Source organism: Amia ocellicauda, chromosome 18 (genome assembly GCF_036373705.1).
Source record: "Amia ocellicauda isolate fAmiCal2 chromosome 18, fAmiCal2.hap1, whole genome shotgun sequence".
NCBI lineage: Eukaryota > Metazoa > Chordata > Actinopteri > Amiiformes > Amiidae > Amia > Amia ocellicauda.
Genome location: NC_089867.1, coordinates 24,477,532 through 24,503,744, shown reverse-complemented (window position 1 = coordinate 24,503,744; position 26,213 = coordinate 24,477,532). Strand labels below are relative to the sequence as shown.

General features: G+C 45.7%; 2 protein-coding genes across 4 annotated transcripts in view; one reads left to right on the top strand and one right to left on the bottom strand.

Annotated features, from left to right (window-relative positions):
- Positions 1-5,881: 5,881 nt before the first annotated feature.
- LOC136713430 (tumor necrosis factor receptor superfamily member 25) lies at positions 5,882-19,633 on the top strand. Of its 2 annotated transcripts, none has more exons than XM_066690505.1 (10): positions 5,882-6,146; positions 9,745-9,985; positions 10,686-10,811; positions 11,016-11,156; positions 12,218-12,299; positions 13,208-13,275; positions 13,453-13,578; positions 13,975-14,009; positions 14,336-14,465; positions 17,222-19,633. In XM_066690505.1, exons 1-10 carry the CDS (start codon positions 6,117-6,119, stop codon positions 17,533-17,535), a joined length of 1,293 nt encoding a protein of 430 aa, XP_066546602.1. In that variant the 5' UTR covers positions 5,882-6,116; the 3' UTR covers positions 17,536-19,633. The 2 variants fall into 2 exon arrangements, with proteins under 2 accessions (XP_066546602.1, XP_066546601.1); XM_066690504.1 differs by having other exon boundaries at positions 13,453-13,611.
- Positions 19,578-26,213, bottom strand: part of LOC136713429 (tumor necrosis factor receptor superfamily member 1B) — a 19,713-nt gene continuing 13,077 nt past the window's right edge. Inside the window, exons 5-10 of one of the 2 annotated variants that reach the window (XM_066690502.1) lie at positions 26,021-26,114; positions 25,288-25,538; positions 24,601-24,672; positions 22,999-23,081; positions 22,671-22,878; positions 19,578-22,544 (exon numbers count right to left, since the gene is read on the bottom strand). In XM_066690502.1, coding sequence (XP_066546599.1) covers positions 22,297-22,544; positions 22,671-22,878; positions 22,999-23,081; positions 24,601-24,672; positions 25,288-25,538; positions 26,021-26,114 — 956 coding nt within the window. In that variant the 3' untranslated portion in view covers positions 19,578-22,296. The remainder of the gene's footprint in view (positions 22,545-22,670; positions 22,879-22,998; positions 23,082-24,600; positions 24,673-25,287; positions 25,539-26,020; positions 26,115-26,213) is intronic. The other variant, XM_066690503.1, reaches the window with a different exon arrangement.

Here is a 26,213-nt window from a genome sequence, read left to right as displayed (position 1 = left end):
TTTCGCCTTCAGAACTGCCTTAATTCTACGTGGCATTGATTCAACAAGGTGCTGAAAGCATTCTTTAGAAATGTTGGCCCATATTGATAGGATAGCATCTTGCAGTTGATGGAGATTTGTGGGATGCACATCCAGGGCACGAAGCTCCCGTTCCACCACATCCCAAAGATGCTCTATTGGGTTGAGGTCTGGTGACTGTGGGGGCCAGTTTAGTACAGTGAACTCATTGTCATGTTCAAGAAACCAATTTGAAATGATTGGACCTTTGTGACATGGTGCATTATCCTGCTGGGAGTAGCCATCAGAGGATGGGTACATGGTGGTCATAAAGGGATGGACATGGTCAGAAACAATGCTCAGGTAGGCCGTGGCATTTAAACGATGCCCAATTGGCACTAAGGGGCCTAAAGTGTGCCAAGAAAACATCCCCCACACCATTACACCACCACCACCAGCCTGCACAGTGGTAACAAGGCATGATGGATCCATGTTCTCATTCCGTTTACGCCAAATTCTGACTCTACCATCTGAATGTCTCAACAGAAATCGAGACTCATCAGACCAGCCAACATTTTTCCAGTCTTCAACTGTCCAATTTTGGTGAGCTTGTGCAAATTGTAGCCTCTTTTTCCTATTTGTAGTGGAGATGAGTGGTACCCGGTGGGGTCTTCTGCTGTTGTAGCCCATCCGCCTCAAGGTTGTACGTGTTGTGGCTTCACAAATGCTTTGCTGCATACCTCGGTTGTAACGAGTGGTTATTTCAGTCAAAGTTGCTCTTCTATCAGCTTGAATCAGTCGGCCCATTCTCCTCTGACCTCTAGCATCAACAAGGCATTTTCGCCCACAGGACTGCCGCATACGGGATGTTTTTCCCTTTTCACACCATTCTTTGTCAACCCTAGAAATGGTTGTGCGTGAAAATCCCAGTAACTGAGCAGATTGTGAAATACTCAGACCGGCCCGTCTGGCACCAACAACCATGCCACGCTCAAAATTGCTTAAATCACCTTTCTTTCCCATTCAGACATTCAGTTTGGAGTTCAGGAGATTGTCTTGACCAGGACCACACCCCTAAATGCATTGAAGCAACTGCCATGTGATTGGTTGGTTAGATAATTGCATTAATGAGAAATTGAACAGGTGTTCCTAATAATCCTTTAGGTGAGTGTATATAGATAGATGTATATAGGTTATAAAATGCTCTATACTATAATTATTTAATTATTCTTTACAGTGTCATATATATATATATATATATATATATATGTGTGTTTAGAATCTATACTAAAATATACACTGATATAAATATAGTGGTGATTATATTAGGAAAATATGTATATATTATTAAACTGTATTTAAACATTACCTTTTATATCAGCAGGCAGGCAAAGCATTGCACATCACACACAGGAAAGCAATGCCATCTAAATAAGAAGAGAATAATATCCAGTCATTTAAAATCTGAAGCTGATTACACAATGCAAGACATCATTGTTGTGTCTTGAACCGTGTGCGTAATCTCTACCCAGACTGTCATCCCCATCTTTCGTGTGGGAACATACTCTCCATAAGTACTTGTAGTAAAAGAACATGTAATAAAGCTTTACATAAATACCCTGTATTTCCACACAGTAAATCAGCGTCCAGGACACGATGTACTCAACTCTACCGCCTCTACATGTACACATCATAGAGACACTTAGTCATAACAAAATACAACGTTCAGCTCAGACTTTGTCATTTCTCCTGGACACAGCATCACATCACACTAAACACAGTGTCACATTCACAGCTCCTTGTCCCCTCCGACACGGGATTGGCATGTGTGCCTGGTAAGAGTGGTGTACACAATTATACACGCACACTATCCTTCACTAGCCACTTCTTTTGGCAATGCGATTGGATGCTGCCACCTAGTGGTTCACACCTGTGGGACACTTCAGTCTCCCTGTGTGTCACTCACAGCGCTTTTCCACTGACATGGCGCCGGTGCTTTGCATTGTCTGTCTGGGGAAACTCCTGATGCTCTCCGTGACTTCAATATCACACTTTTATCTCCATTTAACCGTCTCTATCTAAATATTTATCTCGTGCAAAACTCCCCTCGACTCCAGAGAGAGGGGGCACATGCAGGGAGATAAACTACACAAATCGGTGAGACTACTCGAGTTGTGGGGCACAGTGGTTACGATATGAGTTTCTGTTATGAGCAACGTGTGATGTAATTGTTCCGGTTGATACAAAGACAAGCGTGGCACAAACCTTTCAATCACGTCATTATTCATTGGCCTTTGGAGTGACAGCACATGAAAGGCATCGACCACATCAAACCAGAGGAGCTTTTCCAGATCAGCAGGGACACACGCACCCGGGACACAAATGGAAATTGGGCTTCAAGGCATTCAAGACAGAAAACAGGAGACACTTCTTCACACAGAGAGGCGTCACAGTCTGAACAAACTCCCCAGCGATGTGGCTGAAGAGGCAATTTGGGAACATTCAGAAACAGACTGGATAGGATCCTTGATCACTTAGTTATTAATGGACACCAAACGAGCACGATGGGGCGAATGGCCTCCTCTCGATTGGACACTTTATGTTCTTATATTCAGGCACCCTGTCCTGTTTGCGGACCTCAGATCCAAGTTGTGTGGCAATCCTGAACTGTAGTCTACAATGTAACTACCTCTAATAGTACAAAACAAGACATGGATTCTGCTACATCACACAACACATGCAGTGAAATAGTAAAGTGTGATTGTGTGCGTTTCCACAGGTTTGCCTTTTACAGTTTTTGTGCAGTGGGGTTACCTGTCTCATTAGTTCACCTTCCCAATTTCGATGAGCCATTTCAGCTCATCCACATGAAACATCAGATCGCAATCCAAAAATCACAGACTTTTGTTTAAGGGAAACGATCTCATTGACGATACAGCGAGAAGGTCACCGGCTGCCTCCCTGACCTCACTCGCTTCTCTCTGAGCCTGTTCATCACAGCCCAACATGCACATCAACCTCAGCGTGGCGTCTATGTGTGTCGTAACCTATTTCTTACATTAAAAAAACCCGATTCTAGTCAAGACTCTCACATTTGTCCTGTTTGATGGAAAGATCACACACTAGGTCAGGAAACGCACGACAGGTTTAACCGAAATACTCTGCCCTACCTCTCTTCCTGTACAGGCCCAAAGGGCATATCCTGCAACCACACTCTTTCAACAGATTGTGGGATGAAAAAAACAGGTATATTCATGTTTTTCGTATGTATCTTGCATTTCCGTCCAGATTAGTTACATAACCTGAGCAAGATTACTATCACAGACAATATACCCATCTTGTGACATTTGCTACATATTAATTTGCTTGTTTAAATCATTTAAGCAGAGTTGCCACATTGAAACGCATTGAATCGACACAGGCTGGGGTTATTCACACAAACGGTCAAGTGATCCTCGCTTGCCAAACACAGCAACAACACATTGGTGTCAGCGCTCCCACTTTTCACAAACCTCCTTCCCTGTAATATTTTCAGTAACCACCAGGAGTCTCCCAGGTGTCTATACGAGAGTGGGTGAGTTTCTTGTGCTGTAAATTTTTAAGCTAAACATTTATACATTTTACCCCTTACTATTAGGTGTCTCGGCATAAAAGCATGCGGTATGATTTCTATAATTTCTCATCAATCCGACAACGCCATTAACAAATGGATTTCCCCTGATAACAATGTGTATAGTGCAACTCAGTTTTTTATTAGAATTATTATTAACAACAACAATAACAACAATAATAATAATTCTCATTTTTAATCAGGTGAATGCACTCGTCTATAAACAGTTTGTTAAGAGAGCTGGCTGGTATTATATACGAGCCCTGAACAGACTTTTATATGTGATAGGAAGCACCGTATGAAAAAGCCCAGGTGTGACGGGAACAGTGCTAGCTGCGTCCTATTCTGGCACATTTTTCTTCCGGCAACTGCTTTCTAAACAATCTGCTGTCTTTTCTTAGATATGCTATCCTTTTCCTGCATGCAGACATTTTTTGACATAACCCCCCCTCCTCCCTAGAGAGAGCGAGAGAGCGAGAGAGAGAGGACTCTAGATATGAAACTGTCATTTATCAGTTACTGACGCAGACTGCCCTAAAAGCAGGCCTTTCATTAATTTTTTTCCCTTTGACGTATTTACCAGTGACTCCGTCATTAATAAATAGTGATACAATTGTTATAAAAAAACGTAGTGAGAAATGTCCTTAATGATGATGTTAATACTCTGAACAAAAATATAAACGCAAGATGCAACAATGTCCAAGATTTTATGGAACATACGTTTATATACAGAACCAGTCAATTAAAATAAATTAATTTGGCCCTAATCTGTGGATTACATGTCTAATGTTTTGAGGGAGCTGTGATTTGCTGCAGACTGCAGGACTGTCCAGACCCTGGTGAGGACGACAAGCCGCAGATGAGCTTCCATGAGACGCTTTCTGACAGTTTGGGCAGAAATTCTCAATTGTCATAATTTTGGCTCTGAACGCCACCACAATGGTTTTGAAAGGAAACAATCAAGATGTGCTTTAAGTGTAGACTTTCATGTCAGTTGCAAATCCTTTGCAGTCAATGACTGCCTGAAGTCTGAACCCATAGACATCAGCAGATGCTGGGTTTCTTCCCTGGTGATGCTCTGCCAGGCCTGCACTGCAGTGTCTTTAGTTCCTGCTTGTTCTTGGGGATTTTGCCTTCAGTTTTGCCTTAGAAATCACAACAAACCAATCAGAGAGAGAGCAAAACATTAGGTGTGGCCAAATCAACTATCTGGTACATTCTTAAAAAGAAAGAACGCACTGGTGAGCTCAGGAACACCAAAAGGCCTGGAAGACACGGAAAACAACTGTGGTGGATGGCAGATTAATTATTTCCCTGGTGAAGAAATACCCCTTCACAACAGTTGGCCAGATCAAGAACACCCTCCAGGAGGTAGGAATATCTGTGTCAAAGTCAACAATCAAGAGATGACTTCACCAGAGTAAATACAGAGGGTTTACCACAAGATGTAAACAGGAAACAGGAAGACACTGCAGTGCAGGCCTGGCAGAGCATCACCAGGGATGAAACCCAGCATCTACTGATGTCTATGGGTTCCAGACTTCAGGCAGTCATTGACTGCAAAGGATTTACAACAAAGTATTGAAACTCACAATTGAATTCATGATTATGTTAGTTTGTCCAAATACTTTTGAGCCACTAAAATTGGGGGACCACATATAAACATGGGTGTAATTCCTACACCATTCACCCAATGTGGTTGTAACTACCCTCACATTAAAGATGAAATGTACACTTACACTTTCGTAAGAACATGAGACAGTGTCCAATCGAGAGGAGGCCATTCACCCCATCATGCTCGTTTGGTGTCCATTAATAACTAAGTGGTCCAAGGATCCTATCCAGTTTGTTTCTGAATGTTCCCAAATTGTCTCTTCAGCCACATCGCTGGGGAGTTTGTTCAGATTGTGACGCCTCTCTGTGTGCAGACGTGTCAAATCCATTGTGGTGACTTACAGAGCCAAAATGATGACAATTGTGTCACTGTCCAAATATTTATGGACCTAACTGTATATCTGTTCAGTATAATGAGCTTATCAATACATCTGATGTCTGCATCCAAAAGGGACTCACACAGAACCAAAGAGCTGCATTTCTACACAGCCCTTCCAGACATTTAAAGGCGCACACTGAGAAAACAAACACAATCTGTCAGATCTTCGCCGCCTGTGACTCTCGCACCATGTATTTGCTGCACATATAAAAGTGCTGCTGCAGACAGACAAAAAAAAAAATCCCAACACGCACTTCCTCTGCAGCCTGTAAGAGAGCCAGCACAGAGCCTTGCCTAGCACATGCATTGCTGGCTGCCGGGAAACACATCCACAGACTTATTGTTATTGATTAATTAGTATTACTATTTATTAACTCATCACTACTCAGATCTCAACCTCGACAGACCTATTTATTGTTGCCTTTGTCTCTTTTTTATCAGTCCTGATTCATGACATTTCAGATGGTGGGAAACTGACTCTAGCCAGTTAGTTTCAAGTCGTGAAGAGCCTAAAGGATGAATTTCTCTGTGTGGATGCTGTTGTGGGTGAGTAGTATTGTCACATTTCTCCTGTTGTGTTAACATGGACAGCTGTGGGTATTGTGCTGTAGTGTTACATGCTGACAACACAATGCGACAACTAAGATAGAGAGATAGAGTGATAACCAAACTCAATTAAAATAGGTCACAGCAGTTGTTTTGGTCGGTGCTTGGTTTAAAGAACACGGTGTCTGTTATTAATATCTGCTATGTAGGCAAGTCTGACTTTAAATCACTCTGACCTCTCAATGATAGACAACACCATTTAAAGTACTTTGTTCTATCTAATACCTGTCAATTAGTGGACAGACTGATCACATATGATTTCAATCAAGTTTTTTCAATTAAGTATTCTTCACCTTAAACTACAAGTAAGCACACATACTGCCTGTGTGTGGATTGATGCGATATCTACAAATGCATTGTGGGGTGCGTTTTGGAGAAAGACTGTGGTGTCCGACAGTGTCTGCTGGGTTTCGCTCCTTAATTGGCTCCTTAATTGGTCTAATTAAACAATTAACTAAATTAATTGAACCCTTCTCTCCAGACTCTGAAATGTTCTGTGGCTTCAGTGTTTTGAGTCATCAGCACATTGTCAGATATATATATATAGTAAAGAATTATATTAATTAAGTAATTGGAAGCTCCTGTTGGAACAAAAACCTGCAGACACTGTGGCCCCCCAGGACTGGAGTGTGCCTCTCATGTCTGGCCTGCTATTAGACCTGGTAAGAGGCTGGTTTCATAAAGGGCACTTTCACTAGAGTGCACTTTGCGAGTGGTTTCAAATCGTGGTTCACATGCAAACAAACATTTTCTCAGTTTAGATTCGGTTTGTTTCACACCAGCAAAATGCTATTGAAGACATTTTGCAACTGCTGCGCTGTCAGGTAGCTGTGTGTTGGCTTCAACGAAGGCTGGGCAGATCCTTTGTATTTGAGCACATCATGGCCACAGCTAGGGTCGCTGTTTGAAGTGGCATTAAATTGTAGGTGTGAAACGGCCCCGAGGCAGAATTTACACTAGGCTGGTTTCAGACGTTCTCATTTCGGTTAGTTTGCTTTAAATCAATGTATCAGTGTACTTGTCATTCATACTTGCCTTGTTTGTTAATGAACTAGGGTTTGTTTTGTGGTTCACATTCATGTCTCAGTTCACTTGTGTTCATATCGCAGTAATCTAGTGAACCAGGTTTTTACAGTTGCATTAAGTTTGTGAAGAAGTTAGTTATCATAGCAAACAAATCACATTTTCTCCGTTTCCTGTCTTGGAGTCATTTTAGGGCATCACTTTAATTTAATTCTGCAATGGTCACAACTTGGAATAAAACCTCTCTCACTTACAAATATGTTTGTGTTTTTTGGGGTTTTGTCAAGATCAGTCTGAATTCTGTCGTGTGATGAAATTTCGAAAAAAAGTTGGGCTTCCTATGTAGCCCAAATTACTCCACTGGAAATGTTTAACACTTTTGAGTGCAGCATCTACGTACGTACCGCACAGACAAAATTACAATACGTCATTTCCAGTTGAGTGAAAATGTATGGTTCGATTTCCTTCTGGCAAAAGAACTGAGGTTCTCCAGAGTTCACGTTGTTCAAGGGAAACTCACTGCGTACATTGGCCAATCAGGCAGAGACCACCTCTCCCAGTGGTCTCAGCTCTGTTCAGTTCGTTTACCCACCAGATTTGTTGTTCCCTCTCCTCTCCAATTGAACCAAACTGCACTGATTATGAAACAAAGATCTAATGGGAAGCAAAGTAGTCCTCTGCCAAGAAACGTCCAGTTTTTGAGTTAGTGTTTGTGTAATGTGAGATGCAACGCCAGAGTATATAAACCTCAGTTCAGGGTTGATGACCAACCTTATCTTGTTACAGTACATTAGTGCACATGTCTTTAAATGTCTGACAATCCACAGAGCTCATCTCATGTTAAAATACGTGTTTTTATTTTTGCGCCAGAGTCAGTTAGTCGCTGTTGTGCACCGGTGGATGTGTGGGCGTTTACTGTAAAAGATCAACACTCTCTGCGAAAGACAATCCACAGAGAGAGCCGATGGACACAAGTCTTGCCCTGTGCGAGTGTCCTGGGCGGACTGGGATTCTAGGTCTCTTCCTCGATCTGATTTGCTTTCTGGAAGGTGCAGAAACTGGCCCAGCCGTGCTACCAAATCAGTGTCAAACCCCCATTTAGCTTAAAACAGTGAGAATCCTATTTAGACGGCATTAGTTAGTTAGTGTGAAAAAGAAAACCTGTACGGAAAGCCATGGGGAAGTGATACCACTGTTTCCCCGGAGTAAAAAATTAATAGATTTGAGATACAAATCGATTTCTCACAATGTGTCTTTACAAACAATCAGATCTTTGGCGATGGAATGTAATCACCGGCGAGCGAGAACGATACACAGGTTAGATGCATTCAGGGAAACACTGAAGTGAACACTGGCTGTGATTTCATCTGAGCTGTAGATTTGTCACCACCGAAACTCACCAAACCCACGGCCTGGCCTACACTTATTGCACTTTAAAAGAATTACTGTCCTACAATGTACTTGAAATGCTTGGGAAGGGTTTGCTTTGTAGGTCAATGACGGTTCTTGATTTCCATGACATATCAGATGTCATTTTTCAAATATCTATCAGACGGAAAGTGTATTTGACCGTCTAAACCTGGTCCCCAGTGAGCCACCACTAACTTGACTCTAACTTCAGTGTGAAAAAAAAACGCTTCAGCAGCCCCCATAGCACCCATTTCTACTGTACATCATCTGCTCCACGAGATAAACTAACCTTTAAAGCTCGTCAGAATGTCCCAACCAGCCATGACTCACTTTCGAGAAACTCCTCTCACTGTACTGACATTTACCCTGCCGTGGGTCACTTTGAGCTATGCAGTCCTATATTCGCCCCTCTGCTTTTTTCTCGTCTGTCACTGTGGTTACTAAGACCACGGATGTTTCTCTTTGAAAAGAAATGAAAGCGCCCTGTTCCCAGTATTCGAAGACACGGTCCCTCCTGGCCGGTATCTGCGAATCTATGGCTTCATTTCCACCTGAACTGAGAACAAAGCACGACTGATAGAAGTGACACACTTGATTTAAACAAACCTCAAGTGTTCTTTTCGCCTTTTGTGGCTTCCCTTTTTTTAAAATTTCCCCTTTCAACGTTTTTCCTTTGTGGTGATTCAGAATTAGTTTGGCATTTACTTCATGCAAACTGATTTCCCCCAAAGTATTTTTAAGTCAGAAAACTGTTTTCTCAGCTGTGTTTTAATAGTTTCAGCAACGCAGGTGAGAAGGTGGAGACTTCTGGAGGAAGGAGCATTGAAAGGTCCCTGAATGTCCTTTTGTCCTGCTCAATCAGAAATACTCAGTCCCAATTTCACCTTAAAACCTGAGACCCAGACTCAAGGAAGGAGGAGGAGGTCTGAAGGTCTACAGGTGTCCTCTATTGTTCATAACCCTAACCCCAACTCATAGCCTGGGCCAGTGAACCACAGTCAAGTACCGAACTCTGGACTCAAGCTGCACACCTTCGTCACAGGGGTCTTTGAAATGTTTCTCTGAGAGTGAGTGCTCTTTGTGTTTGCTCTCACCTGTCTGGCAGATGGTGCCCCTGACCCTGGCGTCGCACTCCTGGCCCGAGAGCAGTTCTCCCAGCGCAGCGACTGGCACGCAGTCCCGGAGCGCCACCCTCATGCCACCCCTAGGCGCCAGAAGAGAGAAGGGGGTGGCCGGCCACAGTGAGGGGGACGTGCAGTTTCGCCGTTTTCGGAGGAGCCTCACATGCCCGGACAGTCATTATTATGACAGCAGCGTAAATTGCTGCTGCAAATGGTGTCCCGCAGGTCAGTGTCTCCCACTTTTCTACAGAAAGAGAGAGAAATAATCAGAGAGAGAGGGCGGGGAGGGGATAGAGGCCAGCAGAACTAGGATCAGTCACTAAGTGAATGTAATTATCATTATAGTTATATCTGACCTTCAGCCGTGATTAATGGTGAGTTTTCCCAAACACACTGCTCTGAAATAAGTCGATGAATTACACTGGGCAGTGGCAAGTTGGCCACCACACACAGGAAACCTCAGTCTGGGCTGTGATGTAATTCTGCTGCTGTAGCAGATTAAAATCTTTCAGACAAGGAGATATCTCCTATATAGTGTATCCGTTTCACTCCCCCCGTGCGAACAATGTCGAATATACTTCTTCCGCTGCATTTTCCTCCTGAGGAGATACCCACTTACCTGTGAGCCATGTCCTCTTCTTTCTCCGCCCTGCTGTCAAAATACATTTGTCCTGTGTGCCTTAGATCAAACCTACCTTAGTGTCTTTTTCACTTTAGGGCACACCATCTCTAAAGGGACGTTGATGCTTGTGACTCCACTCCCCTCTGTCGCTTTCACTCCAGCACTGAGAGCAGTTGGTCAGCTCTTGCTTTCTAATAGTGGAAAGGCAGGGAGGAGGGAGATGGTGTTTATACTGCATTTACAACTAATTCTTGGCTGCTGGGGCCTTTTCTGAGTGGTTCTATTTCTGTGTCGTCTCTGTAGGCACTTTCAAAAACGCCTCCTGCTCGGACACCCAGGACACCGTCTGTTCTCCCTGCCCCGCTGGGACCTTCTTAAAAGAATCCAACTACTTGAGACAGTGTCAAAGGTGCAAGTCATGTGATCCAAGTAAGACGCACATCTTCAGAGCTCTTGTCTTCAGAAAATAATGTGTCATAATAATCTTTGTAAATGTTTATTTACATGTCTACATCATTCACTCACTGTGTCTGTATATTTTGGATATTGTTGGTAAGAAAACACAGTCCCTATAACCGTGCTGGGTCTCAGTGGCCACCTTGCTGTGTCTGAGTGCTGTGTGTTGTTGCGCAGATACGCAGAGGGAAGGGAAGACGTGCGAAGCCCACTCGGATGTGGAGTGTGAATGTAAGGAGGGCTGGTACCGCGTCCAGCATGCAGATTTCCCCTGCCAGAAATGCACCGAATGTGCAAACAGAGAAGAACTCAAACAATGTGAGTCCCTCCAGAGTCCGTCAGTCTTTACACAAAGAGTGGTTGGAGTACGGAACGAATACTCAGCTTTGTACTCGAAGTCTCTGTCAACGTAAAAACCAAACAAACTAGAAAAATACAAAAGCAAACACACAGAATGGGTCAAATGGGTTTAATGTTGCCATATTTTCATATTGGGGTATGTGATTACACAATACTTACAGAGATAACTCCCAACTCTGTGAACCAATTTTATAAATAACATCACAGTGTTTCAGTTAAAAGGAACTGAGAAAAGTCTGATAACATAAATAAGTGTTGCTGCTAACATTCTGAAAATTCAAGATCAAATCTGTCATCACACATGACTCCTTATGTTCGCCTACCTCTCCTCTCGAAGTACCACCAGGGTGTACTGCAGACCTGTCACAGTTTCTATGTCACTTGCCAACAAACTGAAGGTTCAGGTTGCATCCTGTGTAAAACCTCACGTGTGCACTACTGCACATGTGTTGACTGTGCCGAGTCACAGAGCCCTGTAACGTTCTCCCCATAGGCTGGAGATAAGCGTGTAGAACTTAACTTTAATTTCACCTCACTGTCATTGTCATTCAGGGTTATACGGACTGGGTGTAGGGGTCTGAGGTGGGAGAGGGATATGAACATAAGCGCATAAGAAGAACATAAGACAGTGTCCAGTCGAGAGGAGCCCATTCGCCCCATCGTGCTCGTTTGTGTCCATTAATAACTAAGTGATCAAGGATCCTATCCAGTCTGTTTTTGAATGTTCCCACATTGTCTCTTCAGCCACATCGCTGGGGAGTTTGTTCAGACTGTGACGCCTCTCTGTGTGAAGAAGTGTCTCCTGTTTTACGTTTTGAATGCCTTGAAGCCCAATTTCCATTTGTGTCCCGGGTGCGTGTGTCCCTGCTGATCTGGAAAAGCTCCTCTGGTTTGATGTGGTCGATGCCTTTCATGATTTGAAGACTTCAATCAAGTCCCCACGTAGTCTCCTCTAGGTAGATAGGTAGTGTTAGACACTGTAGGTCACCTAGTCTAACAGATTACTTTCTTCCTGGCAGGTTTCCAAGACACAAACACTCAGTGTGGCCCCTGCAGACGGGGGTTTTATGAGGACGGGGACACCTGCCAGCCCTGTCTCGAGTGAGTGAACACACTGCAGGCCGGAGATCAGACTCCTGCTGAAAAACCACAGAGCCATTTCCATTTTTTACCAGTTGTACTGATGAAGCAGAAACCATTTTCCCACAGTGCTGTTGATTCCACCTCTGGAAATAGATGAACTGGCTTCATCTGCAGTGCAATGGGAGACCGACTCCCCCATGATCACTGGGTGACTGGATTGCGCCACCTTGGCCTCCAGAAGAAAACTAAAAGAAACTTCAAAGAAAAGTCCAACCTTCGGTCATCCTTTTCCTTTGATTTCCTCCTTGTTGATTAATGCCTGACGTCAGATTTGTCCATTTATTGGGGAGGATTTAAAAGAAGTGTATAAAAAATATATATTTTTGTCATCTGGGGTTGGAGCTGTCTCTGAGTGGCTTCCCTTCCCAGGGAAACTTGCAAATTAATGCAAATAGGTCACTGGGTTGTGGGTTTCCTTTCTTACTAAACCGGAGGGCGATAAGATGCTATCGGGCCTCTGAAGAAAGACGCCTCTGCACTTTCTATCACGATGAAGAGACGGCCTCCAAACGCTCTGCCTCCCATTGCCCTCGCCTGCACTGTGCAGATATGGCAGGGGACGGACCCGGACCTGCTGGGATTTGGCAACGAACGTGAAGAAGTGAAGAGACCCGTTCCATGGTTTAAGTTCCACTGCTTGAAGTGGTGTTTTTCAGTGGCGTAGCTCTGGGGGGAGACCGCCACTCCTGATTGGAAAAAGTAACAATGCCATGTCATAATTTAAACCCTACTTTTGCCAGTTCTGCTACAAAGCTTTCTGAAGCTGTGGCACTTCAGCGGGGAGTGAAGTCACACTGGTTGGCAATACTTGTCCATTTCAAAGGTCAGTCCCTGGGTACCATCTCTCTCTCTCTCTCTCGTTTCAGGCAGGACTGTGGAAAGCAGGGGAGAGACGCCTGTCAGTCAGACTGTCCTACTCCGACCGCCCCTCCAGGTAATGCAGTCTGTACAGAGATACTCACGGTGTGAAATGAAGTGGGCCAGGCAATGTCATCTGTGCCACGTGTTTGTTTGGGCCCTGAGAGTCCCTGTGTACAGTACTATTTGGTCAGTACAGCAGACGTGTGTGTGTGTGCGTGTCTCACGCCGCGTGTGTCACCATCTCGGACAGGGCACAGGAACCAGAACTCCGTCGTCCTCTTCAGCCTGCTGGCGATACTGCTGATCGTGGGGGTGGTGGCTCTCTGCCTCCGCCTGTTCAACACCATGGGAGCGGCCCGGCACATACCCCTCACCAGTAAGAGGCCGCAACCCCACACTCACCCACTGTGTGAGTTTTTCAGGAGCGGAAAGTCGATTCTCCAGCTACTTGTGTCCGATTGACCAAGAGTTGGTTTATTACAATGCTAGACAGGCTTCCGGCCTCCGAACGCTCCTTTGTTTCTTTGCAATTCATTTATAAGAAGGAAGGAGCAGTTGTGGGGTGGAAAGACCACTTCATAACACAGTGAGTTGTAGTGTTAGGAGCTGCAGGCTACAATAAGAACATCTTGTCTTGTGGGCTTCATGTATTAAGATAATGTCTCATTGTTTCATGTGTTGGAAGTTGTACAAGAACCTACACCCAGTCCCACGTGCCACGGGAGTTTCATTTCCCCTCTCTCTCTCTCTCTCTCTCTCCCCCTCTCCACAGGTCCCCCTCCCCACGAGCCCAAAGTGCCGCTGATGGTGTGTACTCAGAAATATAGCTATCGGTGACAAGGTTTCAGTTCCAGTTCCTGTCTGCTTCACTGATAACACCCATTTACACTGGAAATAGGACTACAGTAACCTAACCTTTGGTCTGAACTGAACTTTGGTCTGTTGCATATGACACCATTAGGGAGCTAGGCTGATGCTGCCGATGAGCCACACAGATTTTGTAGATGTTTTTGTGCACTAAAGATATGATTTTAACATCACACACACTGGTGAATGTGTAGGAACTCCGCGATTGTTTTCGGTAGGCCCGATTTATAATGTCTGCCGGATCTTCGTCTTCTATCTTCTCCCAGGTGTCCCCCTTGACTGGAGTCACCACTGAGTGCCAAAAGGACAAGCCACTGACGGAGCCCTTCCCGCCCAGCCCCGACAGTCACGAGACAAGTCTGATAGGCCCCCTGTCGGATGATCAAGCCCCCAAACGTAATTCATGAAAGCTTTGCCCGCACTGTGGAGCTTCAAAAAAAAAAAAAAAAAAAAAAAAAAAAAAAGCCTTCCCCAAAAAAGCTGCTTGGCTTGTGTGTCCTATGTCGGCCCGGTGTTTCCCATTGGCTCTGCCATGTTCTGCCCTTTCCCTCGCCCCTCGCTCCCTCGCAGAATCTGCCCCCAAAACGCCACGATGCAATGTCAATCGCAGCCCTGCAGCTTGTTACTAGTCTGGATCAGAGGCGTAACTTTCTTTTGAACACTGGGGGGGGCATTTTAGAGAAGCAAGCCATCCTTGTGTGGGATACTATTATAGAGTAATGTAATCAAGAAATCCGTATAATAGAATATAATTAATATTACATAATGAAATAGGTTAAATCATATGCAGATGACTTACGTGCAAAACCAATATAGGAACTCTACTAACTAAACATAGTCACACAAACATAAAATCATACTTCTGCTATACTAATAAAATAACTAAAAAAAGTGTCAAAAGTGATGCATGGATATGTTTACAAACACTACTTTTATCCAAGTGAACCTGTAAATCACATACAGAACAGCAAATCAGGTGTATGTAAGGAAAATAAATGACTTTAACTTCCTAATCTTCCATGTCCTAGCATGCATTGCTACAGAACCATAGAAATGTCTAATATTCATGTTTTGGGGGTTTAAGTGAGTACAGGTAAACTAATTTTGTGTTTGTATCACACATAATCAGTGTGACAATAAATTGTCAAATGAAATAGTGTTTCAGTATCAAATCTATGTGCACCTCTGGTCTCTCGGTCTGTTCTTAAGCTATCCTTAATAACCAGCATCTGCACTTCCTAAAATACAGCTTGAGGTCAAATTTTAATTCAGGTACTACATTTTGAAATGTAATTCAGGGACTATACTAAAGTCAATTCATTGTGGCTACATACAAAACAAAGCAAAGCAAAAAAAAAAAAAAAAAAAGTTCATAGAAAACTATAGCTGCACTGCCCTTCAATGCATTATTATTTAAACGTATTTAAAGGAATACATTTATAATTACAATAGCATTTGTAATATTCGATCAGAGAGGAGACTTTAGCTGATCCCCAGCTTTAGGACCGTACTAAGGATTGAGGGGTCTGTTATGTTCGCTAAGGGGCGGTGAAGTCCGATGAGTGGGATGAATGAGCTATGAGTAGTCAATACCTAGAGATCAGTGTGCTGCCCAGTGCGGTACTATATTTAGTAGGCCCATCTGGAGTAGGTGCTGTACCGGTCTCCTCTGGGGCAGTGGCAGTGGTTTTGGGGTGGGTTGCAATGGAGACCCTTAGTCCGCAGCTGGACGGGTGCAGTGGGCGTCTCCAGTGCGCAGGCCCTATGACGTCACTCGCAGCCGCGGATTGTAGCGGTTTCTGTGAAGTTACAGTGACTAACGAATCATGTGTTCGGATAGATAATGGCTGACACGCTTCTCCACGCACAACTCGACATTTGTTTTAAACATATCCCTTGTACTAAAAGTATACTAAACGAACAGTGTGTACTGGTCCGAGCCCGTGTTTGCACTTCAGTGTAGCCTCGCCTACAGCTCACTGACTCCACTGCGCTTTAACTGTGTATGTAGCGAATATAACATTAAACCCATCGTACTGCCACAGTAACACAAGAACTACTCACTGCCCACTAACTCACATCGACTGCGGCTCTTCTTCTTTCCGCCGCCTTGCTTTATACATGAAGAGGCGACTGGCCAGCATTTCGTGCAGAGTGATTGACTGCTTAAAAAAATCATCACGTTTCTCCTCCCACACTGCAATGTCTCCGGGTCTGCAGCTGGAAATACTTGCAGTTTTCCGCAGTTCTGTGCAGATCTGCAGAGTCCCGCCGATCCCATTGGTGGAGCCGCGTAGACCCGAGCACAACTGCGGAAAACTGCGCTACACGAACACGACCTTAAAGTAACCATCACATACATTAGTGTGTGTGAGTGTGTGAGTGTGAGTGTATGGATTGAGCTCTTTAAATATTGGGGTGGACATGACCCCCTCTCCCCATTCCCCATGTAAATCACACCTGTGGTGTGTGTGTGTGTGTGTGAGAGAGAGAGTGATAGGGAGCACGCATGTCTGTGTGTGTGTGCGAGAGTGAGAGTGAGTGATAGTGAGCACGCGTGTGTGTGTGACAGCGTGCGTGTTCATATGTTGCCCCCAGTCCGCACTGCACGTTAAACAATGACAGCGTTGTAGTTTTGGCTCTCAGGGGTCACTTCAGTATACCCTAATCAGAAACTAATTGGGTAGGTGTCGCCCTGAGATGAGAGGAAATAATCAATCAGATATGAGAGAGAAGCACAACTATCAGAGAAAAGACAAGTCAGCAAATAATTTCCTGTTGGGCTCCGTCTTTACCAAGAACCCTGTGAAGTTGCCATTGAAGTGGAGGAGATGTCTCTTTTCTCCGAAGTGAAGCTGCCTGGTAGTAGGAGCGTGAGCTGTGTGCATGCGTGTGTGTGCGCGTGCGTGTGTGTGCACCTCTGACTGGTGGCTTTTCCTCACCAGCCAAATACAGGAACTTTTGCATTTACACGTAAATCTCGTAAATGGAAAGATACCTGCGGTTGACCTTCGATGCCAAACCAGCGATAAAGGGCAAGACTGGGGTTAAGAATGAAATAACCGAGATGCCGTGGGGGGCTTCGATGGAATCAGGCGGTTCGTGCTCATTAATCTTGTGTGATCTCTCTCTCTCCCTCCCTCTCTCTGCAGCGCTGAGAGAGGAGCCCCCGGCCGAGGCCTGGCTGCCCGCCGTGCTGTACGCCATCATCAGCGAGGTGCCCGTGCGGCGCTGGAAGGAGTTCATGCGCTCGCTGTCGCTACCCGACGCGGAGATGGAGCGCGTGGAGCTGGAGGCCGGGCCCAGCTACCGGGAGCGGCAGTACCAGATGCTGCGGCTGTGGAGCCAGAGATCGGCCACCGACCTGCAGAATGTGTACAGCGCGCTGCACGCCATGGACCTGCCGGGCTGCGCTCAGGGCCTGCAGGAGAAACTGGCTCTCCTGCAGCCCCCCAACGTATCCTAGCCACGGCGGCAGGGCAATCGTGGACCCGTCTCCGAGTCCTGCTCGATGATTTGGGAATACTGCGAAGCTCTTCAAACTTTCCTGTCTTCAGATGTCTCCCTACCTTTGAAGGACACGGTGCTTTTTGGGGGACACAGGATAAGAATCCCGCAGGGTCAGGAATGCAGGACGGAAACACAGGATGGAACCAGCCTGAACAAACAACAACAACAAAACAATCAAAAGGATCATCAAAAATACACGTAAGGAGGAACACAGGACAAGTAAGCGAGGGAAATATCACAGGTTTGTTTTTTGTGCGTTGTTGCTGCCTGCCTGTGTCATCAAAACAACAGTAACTTGTGGGGTCAGTTGTTACAGGTTTACTACCATAATACATGGACCAGAGCAATATCACATCTCCTGAGTTTAACCTCAAGCAGTAGCTTCACCTAGACCAGCAATGGGAAGCGTCGTTTGTGCTGCTGGCTCTTGGTAATAGTTTTACAATCGTTTATTAATGCTTAATCCACTTTACACTTATCTGGTGCTCTACATACATTCCCTTCAAGCCAAGAGAGTGTGTGTGTGTGGGGGGTGAGCGCCCTTTTGTGGCTTGTTATGTCCCAGCTAACCAAATAATGTGTTAACATCATAATGAAGTCAGCCTACACCGATATGATGTCATACCAACACAAATTTCCAACTTTACTGTACGTGCAAAATCATACTACTGCGTGTGACAACAGTAATCAGACAACATTGATGACACCATGTGGTCAGAACCGAACTACAGCCTCACGCACCGTGGCCTGCGTGTCAGGGAGGAGTCCACTGTGATGCTGATTTTCATCTCGGGTGGCATGAGGATTAGACACGAGATGTTTTCACGGTTGTTGTTCTTGAGGTAAAGGGTGGAACGATGCTACTACACACAAGCTGAATGCTGGACTGACTGCCATCATACTTAATTGTTTTACTGTAGTGTACTTGATTTGTACTGTAATATGTATTGTTTATTTATAATTTTGTTAATCCTCAGTCCATGGTAGGTCTTTGGTTTCACAGAAAATTGTCACCATCATCACACTTGCCAAGTCTTCAACGTTGAGCCTGTCAGAAGGCAAGTGGCAGCTGCACATTTCCTGCACACTAAAATCATCCCTCTGTGAGGTTTCCCACAAACCCGTCTCTCTCACACACACACGAAGTACAAACACACAGAAGTGCAAACACTCTCTCTCTCTCACACACACGCAAACAACCACAGAGAGATTTAAAAGAAAATAAAAAGCTGACCAACTTTGTCTGAACAAAAACAGTCACATCGACTCGGCACCAACTTCCTGTTCAGGGTAACGAAAGAGATGCTCATCTTGTGAAGACGTGCTGAACTGCTGTGTGTTCAAAACAAATCGATGGCAACGGTATCATTGAGCTGGAAATCAATGAGTCAGTGTTCCTATCAAGACATCAAAGAGAAACACCACGGACAAACCAAGAGCAACAGACGGTGACACAGAACACGCCAAACACACGGCCGCTTCAGTGTCTGCGCTCTGTGGAAGATTCACAATGCATTATTACACGCACCCCTGCTGTTTGTGCCAGCGATCACTTTGAATGTTTAGAACCCAGTTTTTATATATATGCGCATATATATATATATATAAATATAAAGTGAATATTGTATTTATTCTAATGTGTATGTACTGTGTAACACAGAAATCTGTAGACAATGATTGATGTCTTATTTTATAGCTGTATAAGTGGTTTTCTTTCTGTTACTGATAATGACACTTCATTTTATGGAGGATTTTAAAAGAAGTGAGTGAATTACAAAGCGCCTCGATTGCATACAATGGGTGTACCGAACATCTGAATAACTGTGGCCTGCAGTGATGAAATAAAGGCACATCTCCTATTAAATTAAATAACTGTTAGTTCTCATATTTAACAGAACCTACTGTTCCGAATAGTTGAGATTTGGTATACATGTGTCATGTAAACGGAGCCTAATGATTGACTGTGAATGGAAAAGAAAAAGAAAACAGGTATTGTGGTATTTGATATGTTTGTGCTTTTAATGCAGTATGAAAATAAAACTTGTATAATAAAATGATTTCAATATGACAATATAGAATTTAACTTGCAAATATGAAAGGCCTCAGACAGAACGCATGGGCAGCAGTGCGTAAAATACAGATTCATTTCTCACTACTATTCCTTATGAGAATACAGCAAAATAGTGCAGAACAATGCCACCTTATTAAACGCCTCCCTCAGCCAATCAGGATGCACTGCTGCCGACATGTTATTTCCCTCAGAAACAATAATTGAACTGGCACCACAGTCTACATTCATTTGTGCCAACAGTGACATCGACATTCGTAGTTAACATTCAGCATCACACACGTGATTACCACAATACAGCTGCTGTGGGTCAGAGCTGGTGCTGCCATTGTTTCATGGAGATAATTGGGTTTTACAACATCTGTAGCTGATGCCGTTTCTTCCTTTTTTGGTAAATTTGCCCTGTAGACAGAATGAGCAAAATACGTTGAAGCATTTTGTGCTACGGAGGTGCGTTTTAGAAATGTAGAACACGTGTTGCACTGTGACTGATTAATCAATTCAACAGAATAATAATCAGTAAAAAAACAGTTGCAGTGTTGCGGAGTTACGTACTGCCCAATTATTAGCTTTCAAGGGAGTCTAATTAAGAAGAAGTTGGGGGGAATATTTTAAAAGGCAGGCAGGTAAACACAATTATCTCTGAGACAAAATCGCAGTCCTAGTGACAGCACACCAGTCCCTCTATTTAAACATTTACACACAACATCCATCTCGCCGTGCGTTTGGAAGAGCTCATGTCTTCAGGGCTTTGCTTTGAGCTGCTTTCACACTAGACAGTTGAACCCGGGTCCCAAATCAAGCGCTTTCACACTGGCACTGTCAACCTGAGACGAAACCCTGAAGCCGGTGAACTGCCGCTGTAGAGACGAGGCTGATGTTTCCAACCCGGGATGAAGCTTCACCTCGGGGTGAAATTAAAAGCAAGTGAATCGTAACCCGTGATTAGAGCGCTTGGCCAATGTGAACGCAAACAGGGCTGAATTCAGGGGAGGGTCATCCAGGGGCCACCCTGGGGCCACTCAACCCGGGAGCAGATGCTGTAGTGTGAAAACAGCTCGTCATTTTTACACTGAACACTAGGGGGAGTCCTTGTTGCATAAACAGGTCTTGGACTCTTGACTACAACGGCTGACAAACACACAGAAATACAATGCTTTTCAAAACTCTTTACACAAATATGTGCTCATCAAGAACAGCTGGGTTTCTATACACGTAAAGACAGATCTGTAATTATAATGTTTCAGATAAACACACATTAACACATATACTGTAAGGGAAGACTTGCACACAGAGTTCAGCTTCTCTGAAATATCTGTGGTTGTCATTTACAAAAGTATAAAACAAACTCCTCAATTAGAAAAATAACAAGTATTTGGTCTGGGAACCAAACGTATGTGTGTGTGTGTGACTGTCTGTCTGTACATACTGGCTTAAGTTGTTTTGTCTTTGCGGTTTGACCTCGGTGTTGTTTTTAGTTCATTAAGGCCCTGTATAAATAAATACAGTCATGACTGGTCAAAGGCAGTACAGAAGGGCTTTGTCTTATTTTTCTTGCTTCTTAACACCCAGCTTGGTTTCCTTGAACAGACGGACTCCTCTGTGGCCCTGACTAACTCTCGAGTCATATATGTGCATCTCTTTCTAAGAAAATGTCAGCGACCGCCTTCCTGGGAGATGAGGGTGTATTTCCGATACGTACAGTTCCTCCTTCCTTCTCACAGTTCAGTGCATAAATACCTGAGCAGAGAGATAATGTCAAACAACACGTTCACAACCAGCATCTACCCGAGCACAGAGGACACACTGTGTAACGATCAGCGATCATCATGGTTGCTCGCAAAAAAAGACCATGTTAACACACGGTGCTTTCCCTGCCTCAGTCGCTGCACCAGAAACTCCTTCTCTGTCACTGTTCCTTTTGGCCAGTCTGTTCTTTTTTCTCTCCGTGTTCCTGGAAATGGAGGTAAAGAAATAAGAGACGCTGAGAGCTGTGTGTGGGCGTCTGCCGGCTTTAAATAGTTTCCCAAAACTCGCCGGACAGGAATGTAAATCTCAGTGTGAGTCAGCGTTACTGTGCACAGTGAAACCAGAGTCTAGAGCATTATGAGTGCTCGCTCTGAAGGGCCACAGTCATGCACCAGAGGGCCCGGCCTTCGACAGACGGGGGAAGAGGCAGGCGTGGGGAAGACAAAAGTATAGTCAGGCGTTCTCTCTTGCTCCCCAGGGCTGATGCACTGCATTCCCTCACTCTCCTCTACGCTGTGTCACGGAAGAGGGGTGGCCCTGAACGAGGCCCTCTAAACATTGGGTGCCTGGCAGTGAAGGGTCATGGCAACAGGGGCCATGGTGACCTCAGCATTCAACTGGGACACAAGCGGGGTTTTAAATACCATTCGTCACCCATCGGCCTCCTGGCTGGCAGCCCCTGAAAATCTGGGGTTACGGTGCCCATAGATGGCAGAATTCAAAATTAATATATAGATATATATTAAGAACAGCAAAGAGAGCACGAGTGAGCGTGCCACAGTGACCCTCACTAATCCCACACGAGGTGCATCTCCCAGGTGTCCCGAGTGCAGCTGACGTGCTCCAGCCTCGCTCTGCGGGTGTTATGCGCTGGCGCTGTCCTGGCTCGGCCCGGCCCCTTCAGCACACCTTGCTCTCCTGTTCGGACAGACGGGCGTCTTTGTCCTCCTCGCACTGGGACGGCTGCAAGTTGATGTAGGTCTCCTCCTGGGAGAGGGGGACGCCAGAGTCGGAGCTCTGCGTGTCGGGATTGCGGCCGCCCCCCCCGGACGCCGGCGGTGCGCAGCAGGACCCCGCTGTCTGCAGGTGGTATTTGATGGTGGCCTCGATGCTCACCTGCATTTGAGGGCTGGTGGTGGACGGGGTCTCTGTGGGAAAGAGAAGCGGAAATGACCAGGGAGAAGAGGCCGCAGCGTGAGAGCGCGTACCCCACCCACCGGACACCGTGTGGGGACCAGGGCAGCGTGGACCGCCCGTGTGACCCCTCCTCTCACCTGGGCTCTTGCAGAGGGACAGGCCCTCCTGGCCGTTTTGCTGTATGGACCCCACTCCCGAGCTGTAGCTGGAATCCGACTGGGAGGAGGCGCAGGACAGGGACGGACTGCTGGAGTCTTTCTCTCCCAGGAGGCACTGCTGCTCTGGATTGGGGGGATGGACATAAGAGGGGTTCTGCTGGAGGAGCTCGGGGGGGAGCTTGAGATCCTGCAGAGAGGCAGAGAGAGGGTCAGTGAGGAGAGGGGCGGAGGAGGAAACGGAGACCCCCCCGATTAAGAAGCTGTCTGACTCAACCCCAACATCACAGTGCGGTCCACCACGTCTCACCTGCTGTTCCCACACTCGCACCTCTTCAGTGCTCTGAAAACTCACCTGGAACTCCTCTGCATCGGAACCCCGGTTCTGGCGAGCTGAAAAAGGACAGAAATGAAAAGATGCATGAAGCATTCAAGACATAAAAAAGCCCTGGCCCCCATAAAGCGCCGTTTCAGCCTTACTACGGCCGGAGATTGTGTCACATTATTTGTATTGTCACTGCTCTGCTGCTCTCACTTCCTCGCCCGGCTCTCGCTGTGGTTTCCGCTCGCTCTCGAGCTTCCGAGAAGACCCCCAGACATGTGAGGCTCACAGCGCCGGGTGGGCCCAGGGAGGTCACGTGTTTGTTTTGGTCGCGCTTTTCATTTTTCTCACGCAGTGGTAAACGGCACTGTTAAGGGGGAGATACACACAAGAACTGGGGACATAAAAACGGTCAGGAACAAATAAACAAAACGAAACGCCAGAGAAACTGTAACATTTATACCCTTCTACCTCATGTACCAGCAAGCAAGACCGACACACAGTCCTGCAATTTGCCGCATTAAGTTATGAAGCTGTTCAGACTCAGGTGTTTGAAGTGTTATAAAGGTCACAAATAAAGTGCCCTGTAGTCGAACTAAGTGGAGTAATAATTAACTAATGAACACACAGCTTGTTAACAGATTCACAAATATTTGTCATACTATTCGGGCTGATTAAGTGTTTTTTCTTTCTCCTTTCATTCTATAGCGTCTAATAGCGTCAGTCTGGGAAAACGGCAATGTGAAGGAACCAAATAAAACCACTCAGGGGTGCGCAATCGTTATTGTCACGTCACCAGCATTGTTAACGATTGCTCAATTGAGAGGGCGGTGTCAGCAAACTGTGCACTTGAGGTCTGATATGTAGGTTAAAATTAGACACGCTGAGCTCTAATAGTTCGACAGTCTTCTCTTATTGTACGGGCAGGCGTGACACTGATGAAGAGGGGCTGGCAATACAGGAGGAAGTGGCAAAGAAAACGGTTGGGATGTTTCGAGGGGGAAGGAGAGGGGCACTTTGCCAGGGCGGGCCTCAAAAAGACAAGGGGTATTCAGAGGGACAACATTCATTGGTATTTATTTAGCTGCTGCGCTTTTAAAACGGTTCTCAAACTCCAAAACAGGATGGGCCGGGATTAGATAACCTCAGGGCAAGTAAGCGCTCTTGGACGATGTTTGTAGTTGAGTTTTTACTGATTGCTCACTAAGGGACTTTCTGAGCCTTTGTGTGTCAAAGATGTGGAAGTGTGATGGTCTACAAAGCACCAGGTGTGAACTGACACCCAGCGACTAAGGCACATGAGATGTCTGATAAGAAACCAGAAACGTCCAGCGTCAGCACATTCTGCCAGCAGCCGAGGCCCGGCAGACTAGAGCAGCTGAATCTCACAGGTTTCTGACTACAAGCGAGAAACGTAATCACTTCTCTTGTTATCGTGGTTTTGCTACAGATCGTATTTGTACATTTCCACCAACAACGCGTTCGAAAAACACCGCCGAGAAATCAACAGGTCTCCGACACGAACAGGGGCGAAGTGTTCCAGCGAGGGCGGAAACGGTGATCACGCCACTCGGAGACAGCGGCCCTTACCTTTGTGCCGCTTGACGAGGATGCAGGCGAAGATGACGATTGCCAACACGGCCAGGAGACACGCTGCCCCTGCTGTGCGACAGACAAAATCAGAAAGACATCAGAGATCGTTACAGAGTAGGCACGAGAAAGACAGAGAGACCGAGAGAGACAGACAGAGAGACCATTGTGAAGTCCATCCCCTCAGAGAACAACACTACAAGCGATAGAGCCTGACATGGAAAGGACTTTTGTGTCTATTTTACTCTTTCTGCTTTATTGATTGTAAACAGCGTAAGAAATACACGTTTCTATTAGGAAGAGCTAACGTGTATAGACATTATATTCAGAAATAATAACATTTAAATGTATTTATCCATGTGCAACAATAACAATAAACATTTGCTATTTATTATTACTATTATGATCATCATCATCATCATCGAGATATATGTGATAGTAGATGTCTTTTAAACAGCACAACTTGACTCCCTCCCAGTTAATACCAGAAAGTTAACCGTCCACAAAACCTGGACGCGTCTGCCAGTGGAAAAGGGGCAAGAGAGACCGACAGACAGAGAGACCAATTGAAGGACAGAGAGACCGAGTGAAAGACAGAGAGGCTGAGAGACCGAGAGACAAATAGGTGCTAAAGTCACACGAGATGGGCGTCACGTCTACTCATCAGCACTGAGGTTTCCGACTCACCGATGATTTTAGGGATGTGCTTCTTGACACACGACGGCGATGTCAGGCCCGCAACCTCGGGGCACACTGCGACCGGGAGCACGTCGTCAGGCTGAGCGCTGGAGGACCCGGCGGGGCTAGGGGGCGTCGTGATTCGGGCTGGATGTCCACTCAGGGTGGCGGTGTCGGGCATCACTCTGACCCAGTCCCCACACTCTGCGTCAGCGGTGGCATTGCCCGGGGTCAGTGCTCGCTTTCCCAGAGAGGCGCAGCTGGGGAGAGGACACACAGAGACAGGGGGTCAGGAAGGGGCTTCTGGGAAACGTAGGCGAACTTATCATGTTTAAAAATGAAATCGGAAGAAATTAAAACAACCAAAACAACGATAATGTGATATTTTAACTGAACACACAGAGAGCGAGACAGAAAAGCCTCATTGCGCCGGCATTACAGAGCATCCCAGAGCACTGCTATTCCTCCGTTTGGGTTTCGGTTCACATTCATCTCAGCATGTCCGTTTGCCTGGTAAATTCACTATCAGTGTATTGTACTTTAATACAGATTCACAAGGGCTGTACCATCGTCTGACAGTCGTTTCCCATGGTTTTAACACGCCCACACTGTTTTACCACACTGGACCACGGGAATACCATGAGAAATATTCCTAAGGCATGTTTACGGTGGAGGCGTGTGAAAACCACGGGAGAGCGGTCTGCATGCACGAGAGTGCGAGTAGGATTGGCAGGGCACTCACTCAGTGTGGGGCTGACAGGCTTCGGTGCTGGACGGCGTAGCAGAAAAGGTCCCGGTGGGGCAGGGCGCGCACTTGACATCAGAGTCTTCATTCGCTGAGACACAGAACAGAGCAGGCTAGCGTTACAGCGGTCCGGCTCCCCTCCCACACCCACACACAGTTCCCGGCCTTGACCCAGGATGGAGGTCTCGGT